Consider the following 24308-nt stretch of genomic DNA (forward strand, 5'->3'; position numbering starts at 1 on the left):
TTTTTTCTATACTTGCAATATTCTAAATGACAACGTTAACATTATTGTTTGATATTATAATCTTGCCCTGTTTTCAGTTTTGTAATTTACACACTAAGATATAAAAAGCAGCTGACGGCATTTAAAAACTGAAGCAACTTCAAGTGATTGGGTTTTTTTTATTAACTGATTTACCTTATTGTTCACATTTAGTTTTTGAGTGGAACTTATCCCAGTCAGCTTGGAGTAAGTGCCCAAAATAGAGATGTGCCCAGTTGGTAGAGCCCACCCAAATTGTTTTTCACACCTATTGCCAACCTGAATCTAGTTATTGTATGCATTTTATATTGTATTTGCCACTATAGTTGCACATACAGTTGATGAATAAAGTATTTTTCATACTCAGAATTTGGGTTGGTAGATGGTGGGCCACAGAGGCTGGAACATAGGCTACAAGTTAACCAGACTGGTGAGGTTTGGATCCAAGCCAGACCGGAAGAAGCCTGTTCTGTCACAGAACACTGAACAATTTGTACTAGTACATCGCCTTCAAGCTCCAAAATGTGCCAAACCACTTTAAATGCAGTGTCTGTGGGAGAGTTAGGATGATTAGAAGTAAGGTCAAATTTAATGACTTTAAGGAGACCTTTAAAGGAAGGTAGCCTGGTGGTAGCATAGTTGGAGGTTCTCATGAGCATTTACATTGCACGTTTTATAACCTCAGAGCATCCTACAGTGTTTTGTCGCCAACCACGTATTCTCGAAGTTTAGTCACTTTTGTAATGTAGGAAACATGGCAACTAGTTTGTGTGCAATAAACCCCCATAAAACAGCAATGAAACAAATACATTTTAGAAGTGATCGAAAGATAAATAACGGCCAGGATAGTAGGAGAATGTGTTTGCTGCTTGAATAATGCTGTAGGATCTTTTTGAACTACATAAGGCTGCAAATAGTGCTTCAGTTTAACTTCTTATCTATAAGACTGCATATTTGCCACTGGTACCGTCCCTCACTACTGCACAGTGCCAGTTAAGATTGTGTTTTCAAATGTCTGGCTTGGACTTTGAAACAGACAACCTTCTGACAAGGATGCTATCGCTCAGGAACAGTCAGCCTGGGACGCAGGTTAGTCAGAGGAAGATTGAAGAGCATTAGACATGACTTGATGCTGATGGCAGGGTCTGGTAAATGATAATACTATAGAATCTCTCCAAGGCAGAAGGAGACTATTCAGCCCATCGAGTCTGCACTGTCTCTTCGAAAGAGCATCTTACCCAGGCCCACCCAGTCCACCCCTGATTCCCATAACCCCATGTTTTTACGTTCATCAACCCACCTAACCTACACATCTTGGACACGAAGGGAATTTAGCATAGCCAATCCACCTAACATCTTTGGACTGTAGGAGGAAATCAGGACACCTGGAAGAAACACTGGGAGAATGTGCAAACTCCACACAGTCAACCAAGGCTGGAATCGAACATGGGTCCCTGGCCCTGTGAGACAGCAGTACTAACCAATGTACATCGCCCAGTAGCTCAGGAACTGTGGCCACATAGTCCCTTTGAGGCTGGCTTCCAGACAATTTACCTGCCTTAGTTCCATATCCCTTGGCACACAGCCCTCTATATAGCAAAAATAAATGGATCTGGGTAAGCATGAAGATTTTTGAACAGTATGCATCTGAGGGGCCAGCCGCTCAAAGACACAGCAGAATGTTACTGATAACATTATAGCTTTAAGATCCTTCCCAGGGCTGAGGGTGAGGCTGCGACTGCGCTCTTACACACGCAGCAGGCTGGACACGGGGTTAATGAAATCCCACAGCAGCAGATTATTGAATGGTGCACCAAGAGTGCGGGCACCGAGGAGGAGGAGGTGGGCCATTGCAAGATGAGCTGCGGCCATTAGGGAGTCGCTATCCCCCTTTTTAATTTTTTTTTCGCTACAGTAGCTTTTTTTTTTACATTGCACAATTAGGCGAGAGTGATGGTGGTAATTTCAGGACGCAAGGGAAGTGAACAGTCGGGTGATACAATGTCGGGCTCCGATTCAAAAGACGGCGTTAGGAAGCCAGCTGCGAACCGAGCTGCGACTCCACTGAGTGTGCAGGAGGTGGGTGAGGACGCTGCCGCATTGTGTTTGTGCGGAGTGGGTTAATCCGCATTCTTTCAGAGCTGGGCGGGTTACCAGTCAGTGCAATAATCCAGCTTCGCCCAGGATGGATCCACAGGTAGAAGACATTTCACATCAGCAGCCGCTACCTCCGGTGCTGTTGTTGAGTTTCTCACTGGCCCAGTTATCTCTTCCTCCTCTTGTGTAAATAGCAATTGGGCAGAAAATATTGCCTCACCATTGGATGAGCCCACAGTCAATCTAGATTCTAACTGTCAGCCTAGACTCTCACTGTCAGTCTAGATTCTCACTGTCAGTCTAGTTTCTCGATGTCAGTCTAGATTCTCACTGTCAGTCTGGACTCTCGCTGACTGGACTCTATTAGTCTGTCTAGATTCTTGCTGTCAGTCTAGATTCTCGCTGTCAGTCTAGATTCTCACTGTCAATCTAGTTTCCCGCTGTCAGTCTGGACTCTCGCTGTCAGTCTAGACTCTATTACTCAGTCTAGATTCTTGCTGTCAGTCTAGATTCTCGCTGTCAGTCTAGATTCTCACTGTCAATTTAGTTTCTCGCTGTCAGTCTAGACTCTTGCTGTCAGCCTAGACTCTATTACTCAGTCTAGATTCTCACTGTTAGTCTAGATACACAATGTCAGTCTAGATTCTTGCTGTCAGTCTAGATTCTCACTCTCAGTCTAGATTCCCACTGTCAGTCTAGATGCTCGCTGTCAGTCTAGATGCTCGCTGTCAGTCTAGATGCTCGCTGTCAGCCTGAATGCTCGCTGTCAGTCCAGACACTAGCTGTCAGTCCAGATTCTCGCTGTCAGTCCAGATTCTCGCTGTCAGTCTGGATTCTCGTTGTCCGTCTGGATTCTTGCTGTCAGTCTAGACTATTACTGTCAGTCTAGATTCTCATTGTCAGTCTATATTCTCGCTGTCCGTCTACATTCTCACTGCCCGTCTAGATTCTCGCTTTTAGTCTAGATTCTTGCTGTCAGCCTGGATATTCACTGTCAGTCTAGATTCTCGTTGTCAGTCTAGATTCTCACTGTCAGTCTGGATTCTCACTATCAATCTAGATTCTCGCTGTCAGACTAGATTCTCGCTATCAGTCTAGATTCTCACCGTCAGTCTAGGTTCTTGTTGTCTGTCTTGATTCTCGCTGCCAGTCTAGATTCCCACTGTCAGTCTAGATTCTCACTGTAAGTCTAGTTTCTCACTGTCAGTCTAGACTCCTGGTGTCAGTCTAGACTCTATTAGTCAGTCTAGATTTTCACTGTCAGTCTAGACTTTCACTGTCAGTCTAGACACTCGCTGTCAAACTAGACTCTCACTGTCAGTCCAGATTCTTATTGTTAGTCTAGATTCTCGCTGTCCGTCTAGATTCTCGCTGTCCGTCTAGATTCTCGCTGTCCGTCTAGATTCTCGCTGTCCGTCTAGATTCTCGCTGTCAGTCTAGATTCTCGCTGTCAGTCTAGACTCTTGCTGTCAGACTAGACTCCCACTGTCAGTCTAGATTCTTATTGTCAGTCTAGATTCTTACTGTCAGTCTAGATTCTCGCTGTCAATCTAGCTTCTCGCTGTCAATTTAGATTCTTGCTGTCAGTCTAGATTCTCGCTGTCAGTCTAGATTCTCGCTGTCAGTCTAGATTCTCACTGTCAGTTTAAATTCTCGCTGTCAGCCTAAACTCTCACTGTCAGTCTAGATACTTGCTGTCAGTCTAGATTCTTGCTGTCAGTTTAGTTTCTCGCTGTCAGCCTAGATTGTCGCTTTCAGTGTAGACTCTTGCTGTCAGTCTAGATTCTCTCTGTCAGTTAGATTCTTGCTGTCTATCTTGATTCTTGCTGTCAGTCTAGACTCTCAGTGTCAGTCTAGATTCTCACCATCAGTCTAAGAACTCTCACTGTTAGTTTAGATTCTCACTATCAGTTTAGATTTTCGCTGTCAGTCCAGACTCTCAATCTAGATTCTCACTGTCAGTCTAGATTCTTGCTGTCAGTCTAGATTCTCACCATCAGTCTAAGTACCCACTGTCAGTCTAGACTCTCGCTGTCAGTCTAGACTCTCGCTGTCAGTCTAGATTCTCGCTGTCAGTTAGATTCTCACTGACAGTCTAGATTCTCACTGTCAGTCTAGGTTCTCGCTATCAGTCTATACTCTTACTTTCAGTCTAGGTTCTCACTGTCTGTCTGGATACTCACTGTCAGTCTAGATTCTCACCATCAGTCTAAGTACCCACTGTCAGACTAGATTCTCACTGTCAGACTAGATTTTCGCTGTCAGTCTAGACTCTTACTGTCAGTCTAAATTCTCGCTGTCAGTCTAGATTCTCGCTGCCAGTCTAAATTCTCACCATCAGTCTAAGCACCCACTGTCATACTAGATTCTCACTGTCAGACTAGATTCTCACTGTCAGTCTAGACTCTCACTGTCAGTCTAGATTCTCACCATCAGTCTAAGTACCCGCTGTCAGTCTAGACTCTCGCTGTCAGTCTAGATTCTCGCTGTCAGTTAGATTCTCATTGTCTCTCTTAATTATCACTATCAGTCTAAGTTCTCACTGTCAGTCTAGGTTCTCGCTGTCAGTCTAGATTCTCGCTGTCTGTCTGGATACTCACTGTCAGTCTGAATTCTCACTGTCAGTCTAGATTCTCACCGTCAGTCTAGATTCTTACCGTCTGTCTAGATTCTCGCTGTCAGTCTAGATTCTCGCTGTCAGTCTAGATTCTTGCTTCAGTCTAGACTCTCACTGTCAGTCTAGATTCTCGCAGTCTGTCTGGATACTCACTGTCGTTCTAGATTCTCGCTGTAGTCTAGATTTTCACTGTCAGTTAGATTCTCACTATCAGTCTAGATTCTCACTGTCAGTCTAGGTTCTCGCTAACAGTCTAGACTCTCACTGTCAGTCTAAATTCCCGCTGTCTGTCTGGATACTCATTGTCAGTCTAGATTCTCGCTGTCAGTCTAGACTCTCACTGTCAGTCTAGATTCTCGCTGTCTGGATACTCACTGTCAACATCAGCTCAGGTTGACCTGAAATTAAATTGCTAAACAGCTGCTATCCTTGTGCAATTATTGTGTCTGGTGGTGAACTGTGAATGAAAAGATTTGTTTCACATTCTTAACTCAATTAAGTTATCCTGATCTCTGTTACCAAATGTATGCTGTGTGTTTGAATCTATTGTAAATATTAAATTATAAAACAAAATCGAATCCTGGGCAGGGCACATCACAGTTTCCAAAGGATTCACTGGAGATGCACTGGCTCGTGCACTGAACTGATAAGATTTTTACTTTGCCGTGTTAGTGTGCCTATTAACTTTATAGATGGAACCCTTTAATATCTTGACACAAATGTGCTCATGCAAATTTGCATGACCTGAAGTGTATTTTAGTTACAACTGTTTACTGCTTGAATTTATAAAATTTGTAGGAAACATATATGTTACAATATATTCTTTCTCTAAAATAATTGATATTTTAACAACTAAGTCTGGAAATTACAGGTGCCATATCTTCTAAAACTGACTTGATTCAGGAATTGTCCACTTGGATTTATAGTTAGTGTCCCTCCATTAAGAAGGACAGGGACAAAAAAATGGGAAATTATAGGACGATTGGTCTAATGTCTGTTGTGGGGAAGTTACTCAAACCTGGTAATAAGGACAGAGTGACTGAACAAGTAAATGAATATGAACTGATGCCAGCATGCAATTGTAAGGGCAAGTCATTTCTAACAAATCTTGTTGAATTTTCTGGGAGATAACTAAGAAAAACAAAGGAGTATTTATAACTATTGTCTATATGGACTTCCAGGAGGCATTTGATAATGTTCCACAGATTTCTGTTCATAAAAATGAAAGTGCATGGAATTGCAATCTCTTTATATGGGTGGGGAATTGGAAAGGGAAAGAACTCTGCCTGATTTACCTTCCACCCACCCTGCCTGTCCCCCACCCCCAGCCCACCACCACCCTTCACCCACTCTTCCCGCCGCGGTCCCCCCCACCCCCCCAACCACACCCCAACCTAGTAAGTGTGAACATATTTATGGTTTTTTTTAACCAAGTGCCATTTCTGGACATTTTTCTTCACAGTCTCACTGGAAAAGCCAGCACAAATTGAGGCAATGGGCAGCTTGAATCTTTACATTTTATTTATTTTTCTGTCAGAAAAATGCTGATGAACAATAGTTGAGTTGTTCTTCGCTAGCTTGGTTGTAAGTGACACTATTGCTGTATTGTCTTGATTATAAATATTATGTTAGATATAATGGACCATTTGGAGCCAGTGATATTGGAATTTGCAGCAGATGAGTGGGTAGGTTGGAAGACAGATTCGGCAACAGCATAATTTGTTTTTTTTCTCTCCCACGTATTAAGCGATTCTTATTCATTTTACAGGAATGATTATAACAATAACCCATAAGCAATAAATAAAATAATCATGGCAGCTCAGGAAAAAAAAGCTATCAGGATAGTTGAAGACATTTCCAACAGTCTTACTCTTTGCCTCTGTAGTTCCCAGAGGTAGTTCCGCTGAATGTAGGAGGCATGTATTTTACCACAAGGCTATCCACTTTGAGGCGCTATGAAGACACTATGCTAGCAGCAATGTTCAGTGGCCGACATCGAATTCCCACAGATTCCGAGGGGCGATTCTTTATTGACAGAGATGGGACCTACTTTGGGTAGGTGATGATATCATTATTCCTAAAATATTTCATTAGAGAACAGCACTAATTACTGTAGTATTGCTTGATATTTTCAATGTAAAAGTGCCAGATGCAAATAACTAAATAAGTGGAATTGAACATTTCCAGCAATATATTGTGAATAAAAGAAGAAGATTATCCCCTTTCGTGGATGAGTACTACTTCAATAATACTCAAGAAGCTTGCCACCATCTAGGACAAAATTGCCTGCTTGATTAGCACCCCATCCACAAACATTCACTCTCTTCATCACCGATGCACAATTGCAGCAGTGTTTACCATGTGCAGGATGCACTGCAGGAACTCACTAAAGCTCCAGAGACTGTACCTTCTAAACCCACAACCGCTACCATCCAGAAGGAAAAGGGCAAGAGATACCTGGGAACACCACCACCTGCCACTCACTCCAAGTCACTCACCATCCTGATTTGGAAATGTATCATTGTTCCTTCACTGTCACTGGGTCAAAAGCTGAAACACCCTCCTGAACTGCACTGTGAGTGTACCTACACCACATGGACTGCAGAAATTCAAGAAGGTGGCTCACCGTCACTTTCTCAAGACCAATTAGGGATGGGTAATAAATACTGATGCCCACATCCCATGAATGATTTTTGAAAAGGTTTGTCAGTAAGGCTGACAACTGGAAATGTAGGTTTGTAGTTCCCATGATAGTTCATTTAGTAAAGGCACTGCACTGAGTTGGACAACACTAACTGCGAATGCAGGCTGAGATTTTATAATTAACCTTAATAAACTGGGGACAAGAAGGAAAAGTAAATCAGGCAGAGTTGGTTCCCTGAAAATGCATGCAAGTGGATGCTTAGTGAGGACAAATCAGGCTTTGAGGTAGTGCCTAAGCAATCTATTAGTATGCTGAAGAGTGAAGAAATTATGCTTCAGTTGCACAATGCCTTTGTCAGGTCCCATCAGGAAAATTGCATTCAGTTTAAGGTACCAGGATTGCTTTCCTGGCCTTGGAATGGGCACAGTGCAGATCCACAGGTGACAGGGTTTACAGGATTAAGTTATGAAGCCAAAATGCACAAAATTGGCTTGAATTCCCTGAAATTGAGATGTAATCTGATTGAAGTTTTTAAAATGGCAAATCAATGCAACAGGCAGATGCAGACGAACTATTTCCTCTGGTGAGGAAAATCTGAACAAGGACATATTTTCAAAGCTAGAGCTCAGAGTTAGGGACGAAATCAGGAAGTATGGTTTGATGAAAATATTAGTATAATCTGGAACTTCCTTTCCGGAAAGCCTGTGGGTGCTGGGTCAATTGAAATCCTTAAGACCTATCTGGATGGGTACAAGAAAAGGGAGGGAAGAGAGGGATACGGACTGAGTAAGGGCAGAAGGGTTTTTTTAGTTTAGTTAGGGCATCGTGATAAGCATGGGCTTGAAGGGCTGAAGGACCTCTTCCTGTGCTGTACTTTTCTTTGGTCCTTGGAGAGGATCCATTCTTATTAGGTATATCATGGTGGGTAACTGGAGTTGAAGTGTGCATCAGCCTAATGGAATGGGAGAACAGGTTTGTAAGGTTGAATGACCTACTTCTATTCCTACGACACACTTGCTAGCCTCCTCCTTAAAGAAATGGCTATTTTGATGAGGCATTGTGGTGCTACTGATATCCATGGGATTAAACTCAAAAATGTATCGTCAGCCTTGGGTGAAGACAAGGAAGGGTGTATGTAGAAGTAGCTTGCACTCATGGAAATGTTATTCTTTTAGCCACATTTAACACCATCACGATACTCAAACAGACAAAATTAAGTGCAAGTAGATGTTTTGTGAAGATGTAAATTAATTTGTCTGCTGGAACATTATACGATAGATACTAACAGAAAGTGAGCGAATATATTATCTTCCTTCTCTTTTCAGAGACATTCTCAATTTTTTAAGGAGTGATGACTTACCACCTCGCGAGCGAGTAAGAACGGTTTACAAAGAAGCACAATATTATTCTATTGGACCACTTCTTGAGTGTCTGGATGATCTACAGCCCTTGGCCAGTGAAAAAGTCAGGAAGGCGTTTTTGGATTTGCTGCCATATTACAAAGGTAATGCTGCCTATGCAGACATTTTTATCATATTTCTTTAAAAAAACACTTAATGATAAAGTGCCCATTAAATGGAGTTGGGTGGCAGATCAGTCATGATCTCACTGATAGGCGGAATTGGTATGAGGGACTAAATGATAACCCCTATTCTGTTTCTTCCTAAACATACAAACATGGACATGATCTATTTGGGCTGGGAATTAAGTTTGGTTTATGTTCCAGGGGAATGAATGTATATGCAGAATACCGTCAAGCGTATGCTGTAACTTTGCCAGATGCATCACAGAAACTCTGGAAAAGTTTATTTATTCGCATCACAAGTAGGCTTACTGCAATGAAATAGTATCGATTCCACTAGTTACAGCAGACAAGCAGGAAATCCCCATGGAAATTCAGCCACTCTCCCATTCCCACTCTTAATTTTAATATTGACCATTGATTTTATTCCCTTATGTTTCCACTTTTACCACATTTTTGACATAATATCTTAACTTAGGCAATAAATCAAGATTGGATGACATTAATGAATATGCCAAAGTGCCTACCAAAGCTCGACAGACTGGAGGGGCTGATTGTGGACAAGTCCCCAGGACCGGATGGGATGCATCCGAGGGTTCTGAAAGAAATGGCGGAGGTGATAGTGGATGCCTTGGTGGTTATTTTCCAGACGTCGCTGGATTCCGGGGAAGTGCCGGATGATTGGAAAACGGCTAATGTTACGCCGTTGTTTAAGAAGGGTGCCAGGCAAAAGGCGGGGAATTATAGGCCGGTTAGTTTAACGTCTGTGGTAGGTAAAATGTTAGAATCTGTAATTAAGGAGGAAATTGCGAGGCATCTTGAAGGGAATTGCTTGATAGAGCAGACGCAGCACGGTTTCATTAAAGGGAAGTCGTGTCTGACAAATTTACTGGAGTTCTATGAGGATGTGTCTAGGGCGGTGGATAGAGGAGAGCCGGTGGATGTGGTCTTTCTAGATTTTCAGAAGGCGTTTGACAAGGTACCTCACAAGAGGTTATTGCAGAAGGTCGAGGGACATGGAGTTGGGGGTAGGGTGTTAGTGTGGATAGAGGATTGGTTGTCAAATAGGAGGCAGAGAGTGGGGGTCAACGGGTGCTATTCGGATTGGCGGTTGGTGACTAGTGGAGTGCCCCAGGGGTCGGTGCTGGGGCCTCAGCTTTTTACCATTTATATAGATGATCTGGAGGAGGGAACCGAGTGTAGGGTGTCGAAATTTGCTGATGACACCAAGATTGGGGGAACGGCAAATTGTGCGGAGGGTGTGGAGAGTCTGCAGAAGGATCTAGATAGGCTGGGCGAATGGGCCAGGAAATGGCAAATGGAATTTAATGTTGGCGAGTGTGAGGTGGTCCACTTTGGTAGGAAGAATGGTAGGAAGGATTATTACTTACGTGGAGAAAAACTGCAGCAGGCGACGGTGCAGAGGGAGTCGCAAAAACCCAGCTTGCAGGTGCAGCAGGTGGTCAGGAAGGCGAATGGGATGCTGGCCTTCATAGCGAGGGGGATTGAATATAAAAGTAGGGAGGTCTTGCTGCAGCTGTATAGGGCATTGGTGAGGCCGCAGCTGGAGTACTGTGTGCAGTTTTGGGCGCCGCACCTGCGCAAAGATATTTTGGCCTTGGAGGGAGTGCAGAGGAGGTTTACTAGGCTGATACCAGAGTTGAGGGGGTTGAGCTATGAGGAGAGGCTGAATAAACTAGGCTTGTACTCGTTAGAGTTTAGAAGAATGAGGGGAGATCTCATTGAGACGTATAAGATGATGAATGGGATGGATAGGATAGAGATGGAGAGACTCTTCCCGCTCAAAAAAGACAGTAGGACTAGGGGGCACAGCCTCAAGATAAAAGGGGGGTGGTTTAGAACGGAGTTGAGGAGGAACTTCTTCACTCAAAGGGTGGTGAATCTCTGGAATTCTCTGCCCATTGAAGTGGTGGAGGCTGCCTCGCTAAATATTTTTAAGACGCGGGTTGATGGGTTTTTGATAAGAGAGGGGATTAAGGGTTATGGGGAGAGGGCAGGAAAGTGGAACTGAGCAGCGACAGATCAGCCATGATCTTATTGAATGGTGGGGCAGGCTCGAAGGGCTAGATGGCCTACTCCTGCTCCTATTTCTTATGTTCTTGTGACAGCACAGATGAAATAAAACCCAACTGAGTTTGATTGGTCCTTCATATTTAAAATTTCTGAAACTGTAGCAGACCAGTGATATTTATTATCCATTAGTTAAGAACATAAGAAATAGGAGCAGGAGTAGGCCATCTAGCCCTTCGAGCCTGCCCCGCCATTCAATAAGATCATGGCTGATCTGAAGTGGCTCAGTTCCACTCTGTCATCTAAACGGCCCCCCACTCCCTTATCTTGAGGCTGTGCCCTCTAGTCCTGCTATCCTTTCTAAGCGGGAAGAATCTCTCTACCTCTACCCTATCCATCCCCTTCATTATCTTATGCATCTCAATAAGATCCCCCCTCATCCTTCTAAACTCCAACGAGTACAGACCCAGTCTATTCAGTCTCTCTTCATAGTCCAACCCCGTCATCTCTGGCTTTATTGGCCACAGGACCTGCACTCTTATAATCCAGCAGTTTTAATTTCAAGCTGGTCTAAACAAATTTTGAAATGTCCGCTAAGTCATGGGTTGGATCTTGTGGTCAGTGTCCAAGCAAAGAAGCTGACAATCTCTGTGATGTGATTTCCATTCCTCTAATAAGAACATAAGAACATAAGAAATAGGAGCAGGAGTAGGCCAACTAGCCCTTCAAGCCTGCCCCGCCATTCAATAAGATCATGGCTGATCTGTCTTGGCTCAGTTCCACATTCCCGCCCTCTCCCCATAACCCTTAATCCCCTCTCTTATCAAAAACCCATCAACCCGCGTCTTAAAAATATTTAGCGAGGCAGCCTCCACCACTTCAACGGGCAGAGAATTCCAGAGATTCACCACCCTTTGAGTGAAGAAGTTCCTCCTCAACTCCGTTCTAAACCGCCCCCCCTTTATCTTGAGGCTGTGCCCCCTAGTCCTACTATCCTCTCTGAGCGGGAAGCCAAGATCTGGGGATCTCCAGGTCAGCAACAGCAATGACGTCAGTAAACAGGTAAATACATACAGTATATATTCATACGCAGCAAACCAGCAAGTTAAATTTCATGAAATTCCTTGAGTTTTTATTGCTGTTTTCAGCTAGTGAGATAAACAGTTGTAATTGGATTTAGATAAAATATCAATATGAACAAATTTTAGAAACGAAATTCACAAATTGAATCATGGAATGGTTACAGCACAGAAGGAAGCCATTTGGTCCATCAAGCCTCTGCCAACTCTGTGCCAGAGTATTTTAGCTGATCCCAATTTCCTGCCTTTTTTTCCAGATTATTTCCCTTTCCAGATACTTATTCAACTCCCTTTTGAAGACCACAATTGAATTTGTTTCCAGTACCCTTTCAGATAATTAATTTCAGATTCTAACCACTCACTGTAAGAAGCTTTCCCCTCATGTTGCCTTTGGTTCTTTTGCTGTCTGATCCTCAAACCTCCTGCTAATTGCAGAGTTTCTCTCCATTTACTCTGTGCAGAAACCTCATGATTCTAAACACCCTTCTCAAATCTTTCAAGCTTCACTTTTAGGAGAACACCAGCTTTAAAAAAATATAATTTTGCAAAAATTGTTCAGCCATTATCTTATGAAGTAAACATAGTTAAAATCAGGAACCTTGTATATGCTTATGTTGACTGGCCGTATCAAATCGACCCTAGAGTCAGGGGATTAGCAGGGTAAATATATGGGGGTTATGTGAATAGGGCCTGGGTGGGATTGTGGTTGGTGCAGACCTGATGGGCTGAAGGGCCTCCTTCGGCACTGTAGGGATTCTATGATTCTATCATAAAAGGATACACCAGAGAGACAGGCCGTTCAGTTTGTCATGCCTGTGCCAGCTTTTTGGTAAAGCTATCCAATTAGCCCCACTCACCTGCTGTTCCTGCCAGATACTTCTCATCCAGTTCTCTTCTGATTGCTGCTATTGAACATTGAATCTACCACCACCTTCCTTCCAGGCAGTGCATTCCAGATCACAACAATTCATTAAAAAATGTTGCAGCTGATCTTATGATTCCCTTTTTCAAATCTGTGTCTTCAGGTTACTGGCTATGCTGCCACTGAAAATAGTTTCTACTTATTTACTCTGTGAAATCTATCATGATTTTGAATACCTCTTTCTAATCTCATCTTAACCTTCTGTTACGAAAATCAAGACATCTTAAAGTTGAGAGCAGGGATCAGGATCTCCGAGGCCCAACAGATCTCAGAGTTTCCATGTATATACCGACCGGAAGCAAGCTGCAGTCAGCAGACCTTAAGTGAAGAGGGTTCAGGAACAGCCCTGGTGGTCAAAAGAGGCTCAGGAGAAGCCCTGTAAATCAAAGAGGGGGCTTGGTGACTCCGTGCTGTGGGCCAGTGGGCCAAAGGTACCCCTTTGGAGCAGTAGTGTTCTGCTTAGGGTGGCTGAAATTTTGAAAATTTGCTTGTGAGTTAGTTCTGGAGTGCAAACTCAGAAATCCAGGGGAACAGGGTCTCAGGAGATGAGTTTGAAACCCTGTGAGGTGGGCTGACTTTGGAACGTAGAACATTACAGCGCAGTACAGGCCCTTCGGCCCTCGATGTTGCGCCAACCAGTGGAACCAATCTAATGACCCTCTAACCTAAACTATTCCAATATTACCCATATGTCTATCCACTGACCATTTGAATGCCCTTAAAGTTGGTGAGTCCACTACTGCTGCAGGCAGGGCATTCCACACCCTTTCTTCCCTCTGAGTAAAGAACCTACCTCTGACATCTGTCCTATATTTATCACCCCTCAATTTAAAGCTATGTCCCCCAGTGTCAGCCATCACCATCCGAAGAAAAAGGCTTTCACTGTCCACCTGTGTATGCCTCAATTAAGTCACCTCTTAACCTTCTTCTCTTTAATGAAAACAACCTCAAATCCCTCAGCCTTCCCTCATAAGACCTTCCCACCATACAAGGCAACATCCTGACTTTGACACCATCCGAGTTGGAGAGACATTTGGAGAGAACTCCAATGCTCAATCTTGAATGCTCAAAGGTGAAAAGGAATCCCTTACAAGAGAGAGAGAGGTTCAATGAGATTGATTGACCCACAGTGTTTACTGACATAAGAACATAAGAAATAGGAGCAGGAGTAGAGAATTCCAGAGATTCACCACCCTTTGAGTGAAGAAGTTCCTCCTCAACTCCGTTCTAAACTGCCCCCCCTTTATCTTGAGGCTGTGCCCCCTAGTCCTACTGTCCTTTCTGAGCGGGAAGAGTCTCTCCACCTCTATCCTATCCATCCCATTCATCATCTTATATGTCTCAGTGAGATCTCCCCTCATTCTTCTAAACTCTAACGAGTACAAGCCTAGTTTATTCAGCCATCTGTGTGGATTCCTGGTCACATCTGCCACTTGATGTGTAGAGTGGTAAGTTTGACGACAGGTTGACTGTTAGTTCACATGGAACTCATATTTACCCTGACTATTAGAGCAAAATGATGTGGATGTGCCGGCGTTGGACTGGGGTAAACACAGTAAAAAGTCTGACAACACCAGGTTTTAGTCCAACCGATTTATTTGATAGTAAACGCACAAGCTTTCGAGGTTTCCCTCTTTGTCAGGTGAATGGAGAGTTCTGGCCTCAGACAGAGCATATAAAGCACAGACAGTTTAGAGATTACTGATTAGAATGCGAATCTTTACACCTAACCTGCTGTTCAAGTCCTAAAGTGGCTAACAATGTGTGTGGAAGGAGCACTGATCACAGGTTAAAGAGATGTGTATTGTCTCCAGACAGCACAGTGAGTAAGATTTTGCAAACCCAGGCTAGTCACAGGGGTTACAGATAGTGCGACATGAACCCAAGATCCCTGTTGAGACCGTCCTCATGTGTGTGGAACTTGGCTATCAGTCTCTGCTCAGCGACTCTGCGCTGTCGTGTGTCGTGAAGGCCGCCTTGGAGAACGCTTACCCGAAGGTCAGAGGCTAAATGCCCGTGACCACTGAAGTGTTCGCCAACAGGAAGGGAACAGTCTTGCCTGGTGATTGTTGAGCAATGTTCATTCATCCGTTGTCGTAGCGTCTGCATGGTCTCCCCAATGTACCATGCTTCGGGACATCCTTTCTTGCAACGTATCAGGTAGACAATGTTGGCCGAGTTGCAAGAGTATTTACCGTGTACCTGGTGGATGGTATTCTCACATGTGATGATGGTATCCATGTCGATGATCCAGCATGTCTTGCAGAGGTTGCTGTCGCAAGGTTGTGTGGTGTTGTGGTCACTCTCGACATGGATACCATCATCACACGTGAGAATACCATCCACCAGGTACACGGTAAATACTCTTGCAACTCGGCCAACATTGTCTACTTGATACGTTGCAAGAAAGGATGTCCCGAAGCATGGTACATTGGGGAGACCATGCAGACGCTACGACAACGGATGAATGAACATCGCTCGACAATCACCAGGCAAGACTGTTCCCTTCCTGTTGGCGAACACTTCAGTGGTCACGGGCATTCAGCCTCTGACATTCGGGTAAGCGTTCTCCAAGGCGGCCTTCACGACACACGACAGCGCAGAGTCGCTGAGCAGAGACAAATAGCCAAGTTCCACACACATGAGGACGGTCTCAACAGGGATCTTGGGTTCATGTCGCACTATCTGTAACCCCCGTGACTAGCCTGGGTTTGCAAAATCTCACTCACTGTGCTGTCTGGAGACAATACACATCTCTTTAACCTGTGATCAGTGCTCCTTCCACACACATTGTTAGCCACTTTAGGACTTGAACAGTAGGTTAGGTGTAAAGATTCGCATTCTAATCAGTAATCTCTAAACTGTCTGTGCTTTATATGCTCTGTCTGAGGCCAGAACTCTCCATTCACCTGACAAAGAGGGAAACCTCGAAAGCTTGTGCGTTTACTATCAAATAAATCGGTTGGACTAAAACCTGGTGTTGTCAGACTTTTTACTGTATGAGAGCAAAAGACAGATATTTTAAATTGTTTTCTCTTTCTGACCTTGTTTAATAAAGTTTACTTTTGTTTGTTCAAAATGCATGGAATCTTGTGACTTAATTCTCTTGGCAAATATCTTGAATCTCAAACTTTGTCTACTTTAAACAAAACATTATTGCCCCCAAAACCAGAAAAGAAAATGCTGGAAAATCTCAGCAGGTCTGGCAGCATTTGTTGCTAAATTTCTGGTCTTGGGGTGCACAGAATCCAGAGTAGTAATTTTTGGGAGAAAATTCCACTGCTTAACTCTAATTCTCTCTCACAATTGCAATGGAGATTGGAGTCTGGGGGATACTTTAACAGCACACCCCCTGAAGGAGCATAGAAGTACTGACAGGAACTTCTCCATTAATGTAAATCTGTGTGGATACAAGTTGCAGTCAGTTTTAGTGAAGTTATGATAGTGAAGAGTGACAGGTTTGTTATCATTGCCATTGCAAAACTCAAGCCCATGGGTTAAATACCTTTAAAATCTTATTTAAAGGGCATGGCCATTTTTTAAAAAAGCATTTTCTCCCCTTTTTTGAGGTCTCTGCACATAATTCCCGAATTATTAAAACGGACTGCTTCCAGACATATCATCTGCTCAAATCACTTTGGAAGTGAATTGTTAGTGTGTAAGTGAGATAATGTTTCCTTTGGTTATTCTTATTGCATTCCTTCGGGAATGCACCTGGCTCCACTCAAGGCTTGGGGATCCTGAACAGGAAGTTGGATCTAATTGTTTTATGATACAACGCTTTTGAGTATTAATGCAAGATAACACTGCTCCATTTTAGCTTTAATGCTTTTCGATTTATGTTAGTGATATGCAGATCACATCAAAAGGAGCATTTAATTCAGCGTGGCGTGAATAACATTGAACAGATTTATGTATCGCATTGAATTCTTCAATTAGATAAAATGATTTTTATCTGGGCCAGTTTAAGCATTTAAGAAGAAAGTCATTATAAAGGAAAGCACAATGCCAATTACTTTCCTGGTCTAATTGCTATTTTTGGAAGAATAATGGAGTATTACTGCTTCTTTTAGACCCACATCCAATCTTACCTCATTTACAAATTGGTCTTTGTTGATCGTTTGTCTTTCAGAATCTTCTATGATTTACAAATGACTGGATGACTTCTGAATATGCCCTCCAGTCTTGTCTGTGCCTGCTTCATTTTTTTTAATACCCACATGTGACTGGTTACTTAAGTATTCCCAGATCACATTCCTCTATTTAGCAACAGAGGTTTTGTTTTTAAATGCAGTGCTTCCATAGGCAATGGCCTCTCTGATAATACTCTTGAGCTGTCAGTACCTATTTACTTCCATTCCTCCAGGGCAAACTTGTCACTGTGGAGACTTTTCCTACCACTGTTTTCCTCCCTTGCCAAAAGCCTCATTGAGTTCAGGTCTCAGTACTGCCACTCTCCCAGGCACCAGTCTCAAACTATTATTCTCCTCACGTTGGGGAGATGCCACTTGACTCCACAACCTTCGTTAAGGGCTATCATTGTTGTCCATGGTGTAGGCTTCACAAATTACCCAACAGAGAGAGGAATACTCATTGTATTTTGTGTCCAGGATTAATGCCCAATAAATTTAGTTATGGATTACTCCCCCCAAATATGGTTCATTTCATAATGTTTGCACTAATATCAATACTCCTTCCATAAATATAAAGATGCATGAATCTTAGAGCAACAAGCTTGGCTATAATGATGCATTCAACCATCCATTTTGGTTCAAATATAAATAAAGAATGTAAAATTGCAAGATTAAGAAGAAAAAAATTAATGCTTGATGCTGAGAGAACAAATCATTTTGGTGGCAAAGCTGCTTCTGCTTCAGAAAATGAGTCCATTAAGTCCAAAGATGTGTGGGTTAGGTGGATTGGCCATGGTAAATTGACCCTTAGTGTCAGGGGGATTAGCAGGGTAAATGTGTGGGATTATGGGGACAGGGCCTGAGTGAGATTGTTGTCGGTCTAGTGGTTAGCACTGCTGCCTCACAGTGCCAGGGACCGGGGTTCAATTCCGGCCTCCAGTCACTGTCTGTGTGGAGTTTGCACATTCTCGCCATGCCTGTGTGAGTTTCCTCTGGGTGCTCCGTTTTCTTCCCACAGTCCAAAGATGTGTGGGTTAGGTTGATTGGCCACGCTAAATTGACCCTAGTATCAGGGGATTCGTGGAATAAATATGCGGGGTAATGGGGATAGGGTCTGGGTGGGATTGTGGTTGGTGTAGACTCAATGGACCGAATGGCCTCCTTCTGCACGGTAGAGACTCTATGATTCTATGAACCGCCTGCTATAAATAAAAAATGCCTCATAAATAATTAAGTGTTGTCACCTGGTAATGGGCAAGTTGCTCACAGTCCAGGAGCCACCAGAGAAAGCTGGTACCAATCAGCACCGAGGCCAGAAGAGACATGGGTAATTCAGCTTTTAGAATTTGTAAAAGATTTCTTTGTGGGTTGGAGGTGCATAGATGCAATTAGAGGAATGAAGGAATCTGAGTTTAAGATATATTAAACACATGAAACAAACATTATTAGGGACTTTAGATTTGTACAAGTAATTTTGAAAAATACACATTGTAACAGGAAGACAAGCTGATTATATTTCCTCGATAGTTAAGGTATTGCTCTTTGACTTATCATGTGAGTAAAATGTATCCAGGTCATGGGACCAGTTTGGGAATGAACTCCCTTTCTTAACAAACAGTTTTAACCACAGTTATGAAAATTATGAAGGCAAGTTCTTTCCTTCTCTGTCTCCTAGAATACAATGGCAATGATAATTCCTTACTTAACGTTAAAAGAGCACGAGGTAACTAAAATTGAGTTATATACTTCTGGTAGTATTCACTTTTGTCTCCCTTCATTCACAGAGAATTTGGAAAGGATAATTGATATTGCAAAACAAAGAGCAATTCAACGAAAGGCAAGATTTGCAAAGTTGAAGATTTGTGTTTACAAGGAGGAGATGCCAGTCACACCATATGAACGCCCTCTGTACAACTCACTACGTTTTGATAGAAGTGAGAATGAGACAAAGCTCTTTGAACATCACTGTGAAGTTGATGTGTCATTTGGCCCTTGGGAAGCCATTGCTGATGTCTATGACCTTCTTCACTGCATTGTGACAGACTTAGCAGACAGAGGAATTACAGTGGATCACCAGTGCATAGGCGTTTGTGATAAGCATCTCATAAATTATTACTACTGCAAACGCCCAATTTATGAATTCAAGATTACCTGGTGGTAACTAACTTTTGTAATTATTTTTAGTTTCCATATTGATTTTCCAAAATGTTATGAAGGGAATAGTTTTGCAATTTAATTTATTAATGACATCACTAAAACTGTAGCAACCAATACACCATAACAGTGTCTTGTAGAAGGCAAGAATAGTTCACTGCATTTGTAACCTGGAGTTTTAGCATATTGTAGCACTTTTTATGCTGACAAGTCAGATTGGTTAATGCAAAATCTGACTTGTCATCAGGAACGAGACCATGGTGCAATACTTCAGCTGCACTTGACAGTCACTTTAGTACACGAGCACATTTATTTATTTTTAATCAGACAAGTCAAATGGTTTGCTCATATTTCTCTGGGTAATTAAAGTGTTATGGTGTGATTGTGTATAATTAAATTAATAATACACATTTCAAATTTTCTTCACACAGACTGTTCCCAACTATGAAACCTTCACAAGTTAGGTGGTGGGATAATCTGGGTCAGCATGTTTTCACCATTGACCTCCATCTGGTTAAGTGAATGGAAAACTCATTAATAGTGTGAGGGTTTCTTGTATGAAGCTGATATTTTGTGACTCTGTGTTGCACTTCATCGTGTGGTAAAAATTCCTTCCAAGCTTAAATAGAGTTTGAATGGCTGCCAGAAGTTGCACTGAGACACTTTTAAGGTGCTAACACTGTAGCTATATTTAGCAGCATATTTTCCCTTTTGTTTTGGGAAAATAGCGAATGGAGTAAAACATAACAATTAGCAAGTTTGCTTCAGCTAGTTCCTCCCACTTCCTCACTACCTATGTCATTGGTTGTGAACACTTAAAGATGCTCTAAACCTATGTCTAAAGTAAAGTATATTTGTTAGCCACAAGTAGGCTTACATTAACACTGTAATGAAATTACTGTGAAAATCTCCTGTCACCACACTCTGGTACTGGTTTGGGTATACTGAGGGTGAATTTAGCATGTTAATGCACCTAACCAGCACATCTTTCAGACTGTGGGAGGAAACCGGAGCACCCAGAGGAAACCCATGCAGACACGGGGAGAACGTGCAATCTCCACACAGACAGGGATCGAACCTAGGTCCCTGATGTTGTGAGGCAGCAGTGCTAACCACTGTGCCACCGAGGCGCCTGTCAGTTTTGCTGGAAATTATTTATGAATCGAAGAGATGAATACACAATAAATACTTTTTTGTTATTCGATTCTCCAATTTTGAAGTACAGAAGTCATTTTCTTTTTGCCCCTTTAGTGATGATTTTTTTAAAGCTTCCTTTATTCCTTACAAAGCTGCAAAAAAAAGGCATAAGCGATTTAAAAATAATTCTGTAAACAGAATGCAAAATTGTTCATTTGTGTTCTGTCCTCAGTTGGACCAATAACAACATTTGATACAATATGGCCCTGAAATTCCATGGGAGTTCTGATGTCAGCAGAATCCCTGGAAATATGATCAACATCCATCCATTTGCATTTTTTTTTGGATATTCTGCATATCTTCTCCAACGTTCATAGAATCATAGAAACCCTACAATGCATAAGGAGGCCATTCAGCCCATCAAGTTTGCACTGATCACAACCACACCCAGGCCCTATTCCTATAGCCCCATGCATTTACCCTACTAGTCCCCCTGACACTAAGTGGCAATTTAGCACGGCCAATCAACATAACCTGCACATCTTTGGACTGTGGGAGGAAACCAGAGCACCCGGAGGAAACCCGTGCCAACATAGGGAGAATGTGCAAACTCGATACAGTGATCTAAGCTGGGAATCGAACCGGGGTCCTTGCGCTGTGAGGCAACAGTGCTAACCACTGTGCCACCATGCCATACTTACGGAAAAGTCTGGGTACAATCCACACAGAATTTCAGAGCCTTGGTATTTTTAAAGACATTTAGGAATGATTCCATTTTTATTTATGTTAAAAGAGCTAAAATTTAGTAAAAGGTATTCATGGTGTTGTTAAAAAATGCCTTGAAATAACCTGGAGCTGTACTGTAACTGAAGCGTTTGGAAAATTTTCACATAGTATGTTGATCCTTGATTTACAAGAGTGACCTACAGTATAGATAGTATTGATGACTTTTGAATTTGAGCTTATTCCTCCAGTACTTCACTTAGTGACTGAGGAAATGGCTGTTGATCTGCTTGCAAGTCATTGTTGTTTTGTAAGTGTTGTACATTGGCAGGTTTGAGCTGTCCCTTCCCTTGCCTTCAAATGCATGCTCCTTGAAGTTTTCCATCTGAGGTCAAGAACTTTTCATTGAGGATTTGCCACGTCCTAAAATTCTCACTACTGCACTTGTGCATAAAGTTACTGGACCATTCCAATTACAGACTGCAATTTTATTTATAATCCATGTAACTGTAGTACAAAGGTGATCCAGAAAACAGAGGGGTGAACTTTTAATTAAACTGGTTTGGAATAAAGTTTGATGAGTTGTTACAATACATAGATTTTCTAGAGCAGAGACTACATTTCTCTTGAGAGATCCAGCCTGTAGCTTTTTTTTCACATTTTCAGCTTTACCCCAGTATTGAAATGGATACTGAACTCACACTAGTATAATCTATATGAGATGCAAGTGCAATCTACATGACTGATAAATACTAGAAAATGTGTAAGAAATATTGCAGTCTAATTCTGTTTTCATTGCTGGGTAATAGTATGATTGAACATGTAATACAGCATTAATCATCTTGGCCTTTCTATCACTCTTGCCACCCACTTTAGTGGGAGTCTTTAAGATGATGGCCCAGGCAGCCCGCAGAAATAATCAAACACTAAGTTAGCTCATGCAGATTGGGGCTAATGACATCAGTAGGATCCTGATGCAATTTTGAAGTAGCAATGGGGAGATCATTCACAGAATAATTTGAAAGGGATTGTTGTAGACCACCTAAAAAGTACAGAGGTAAGCTATTAGGACTATTTTAGTGGTGCAAGGAGGACTATTAATGCTTCCCCAGGCCCCACTTGCTCTAATGCCTTTTCCAAACATCACTTCCTCTCTTCCCAATTTAACTTGTCACAAACTTTCAGCTGAGCTGAAGACTGCCAGATTTCCCACCACCTCTGAGCTACCAATCTTTAACACTGCCAGTTCAACAATTATTTCCGAGCAAGACCCACCTACGAAAGTGGTTCAGGTCTTCCACCACTTCCATTTTCACAGTTGATAAGCTTGCTCTGAATATCTACCCCACTTGTTTCTAAAATGCCAGTGGGTAATAGATGTAAGCCAAAGAGTATTATACCAATCTATTCTCTCCTAATGAGTACAGTTTGAAAACTTGAATTGGAATCTACCAGTCGCATCCCATGTCTCTTAATTCTTTTCATTGGATGGGCCTGTTTTTCCTCAGTGCATGCCACCTTTTATTTTTTTATGCACTAACTTCAGGGGTACACCTTATGAACAGCTTGCCAATATCTTCAAGGTTGCTGTGTGGTCGCATGCATGCAGCTTACAGAAACATTGAAGGTTGATGTGATGCCTCAGTTAGTTTGCCTTTAAACTATTCCAAATAATGTAGTTGAAATTTGATAATCAATCACAACGGAATGACAATACAATGCTGAACAAAGTGTAGTTAACGATGAAGTCAAGACATAGGTGCATTAACTAACTAGTTAATTGAATAATATCTATTGTAACATGTATACAGTAATTGGATACTTCCATTCAATTGATAGCAACTAAATCATCACCAATAGTAGTTTAAGAGAATATTATCGCATTTCAGTTTTGCCTGGGTTTTGTTTAGCAACATTAACAGTTTTGTTCAAGATTACAATATGGCATAAGGTTAATTTTACATTTTATGCACAATGTATTACTGTTAATATTTCCAGTATTGGATTACTCCTCGTGACACAAGCATAGATTGTACAAAGTTATCCTTTCAATGGGTTGACTGTTGTAGAATTGAATGGCTGTGCCGTTCTCAGACATTCTTAGCTCATCTTGGAGTCACTAGCTGTGAGTTGCTATCTTTCTTCAGTCATCTTCTTGTCGTTTCATTAAACTTTTCACTTACACATTTCTTCATTTTGGTAAATGATTTTACCCAGATTTAGAGCCTTAAACTATTAAATAACAGTGGTGATGAATCTTTAAATTGGTTCTGTTTGATTATTTCACTCTTAACATTTTCTCTGCTCTTGAAAACCTGCTTCAAGAGCCCTTTACAAATTCCTTTTACCTTCTATCCCATCTGAAAACTTCCTTGAATTTTTTGCAAGTTTGTGATTTGATTCTTTAATCTCACTTAAGGGACAGTACAAAGGTAAAACACTTTGTTACGTGAATCTTTTCAAAGGTGCTATTCTACTGGAATCACATATTATCAGAAACTATAATTACCAGATTTTAATAGTTTCAAGAATAGGCCTCTTCTTAGGGGCCGTATCCTTTCCTTTCCAAAGCCCATAAATAAAATGGAGAAATACATCTTCTCAGTTGAGGATGCCAGCATTCCTCCTGGCACGTGAATGTTATCTGTGCAAATATTACCATAGAACCATAGAATTCCTACGGTACAGAAGGAGGCCTATCAATTCTGCATTAATTCTCTGAAAGAGCATCTTACCCAGGCCCAGTCGCCATCCTATCCCCATAACCCTATGCATTTACTATGACGAATCCACTTCAAATACATATTGTGTGGAGAAAACCAGAGCACCTGGAAGAAACCCACACAGAGAAGGGGAGAACGTGCAAACTCCACGCAGACAGTCACCCAAGGCTGGAACCGAACCTGGGTCCCTGGCACTGTAAGGCAGCATTGGAAACCCCCATGCAACCATGCTTCTCTACAACGTATACATTTATTGAAGCCGGAACCAGCCCTAATTCGAAACATCTGACATCAATACTAAAATGGTGGAGCCTCTTATTTGTGTGTCAACTTACTCTGAATGTCTTTTAAGTTTCCCCAGTGTGCTGTCATATAGTTTAGAAGGGCCAGTTACTCTGTGTATACAAAACAATATCCTGATCCCCCTTTCCCCTCATATCCCTCGATCCTTTTAGCCCCAAGAGCTATATCTAATTTCTTCTTGAAATCACACAACATTTTGTCCTCA

At 42.1% G+C, this 24308-nt stretch overlaps 1 protein-coding gene across 1 annotated transcript; it reads left to right on the plus strand.

Annotated features, from left to right (window-relative positions):
- The first annotated feature begins 1851 nt into the window (after nt 1-1851).
- On the plus strand, nt 1852-23317 carry kctd7 (potassium channel tetramerization domain containing 7). The gene is made up of 4 exons (XM_080210830.1): nt 1852-2097; nt 6618-6787; nt 8702-8880; nt 18848-23317. The coding sequence occupies exons 1-4, from the start codon at nt 1972-1974 to the stop codon at nt 19222-19224; spliced, it is 852 nt and encodes a 283-aa protein (XP_080066956.1). The 5' UTR covers nt 1852-1971; the 3' UTR covers nt 19225-23317.
- Nucleotides 23318-24308: the final 991 nt, after the last annotated feature.

The sequence above is a fragment of the Carcharhinus amblyrhynchos genome, chromosome 23 (genome assembly GCF_965287045.1).
Source record: "Carcharhinus amblyrhynchos chromosome 23, sCarAmb.v2.hapA, whole genome shotgun sequence".
In the NCBI taxonomy this organism is placed as follows: Eukaryota; Metazoa; Chordata; class Chondrichthyes; order Carcharhiniformes; family Carcharhinidae; genus Carcharhinus; species Carcharhinus amblyrhynchos.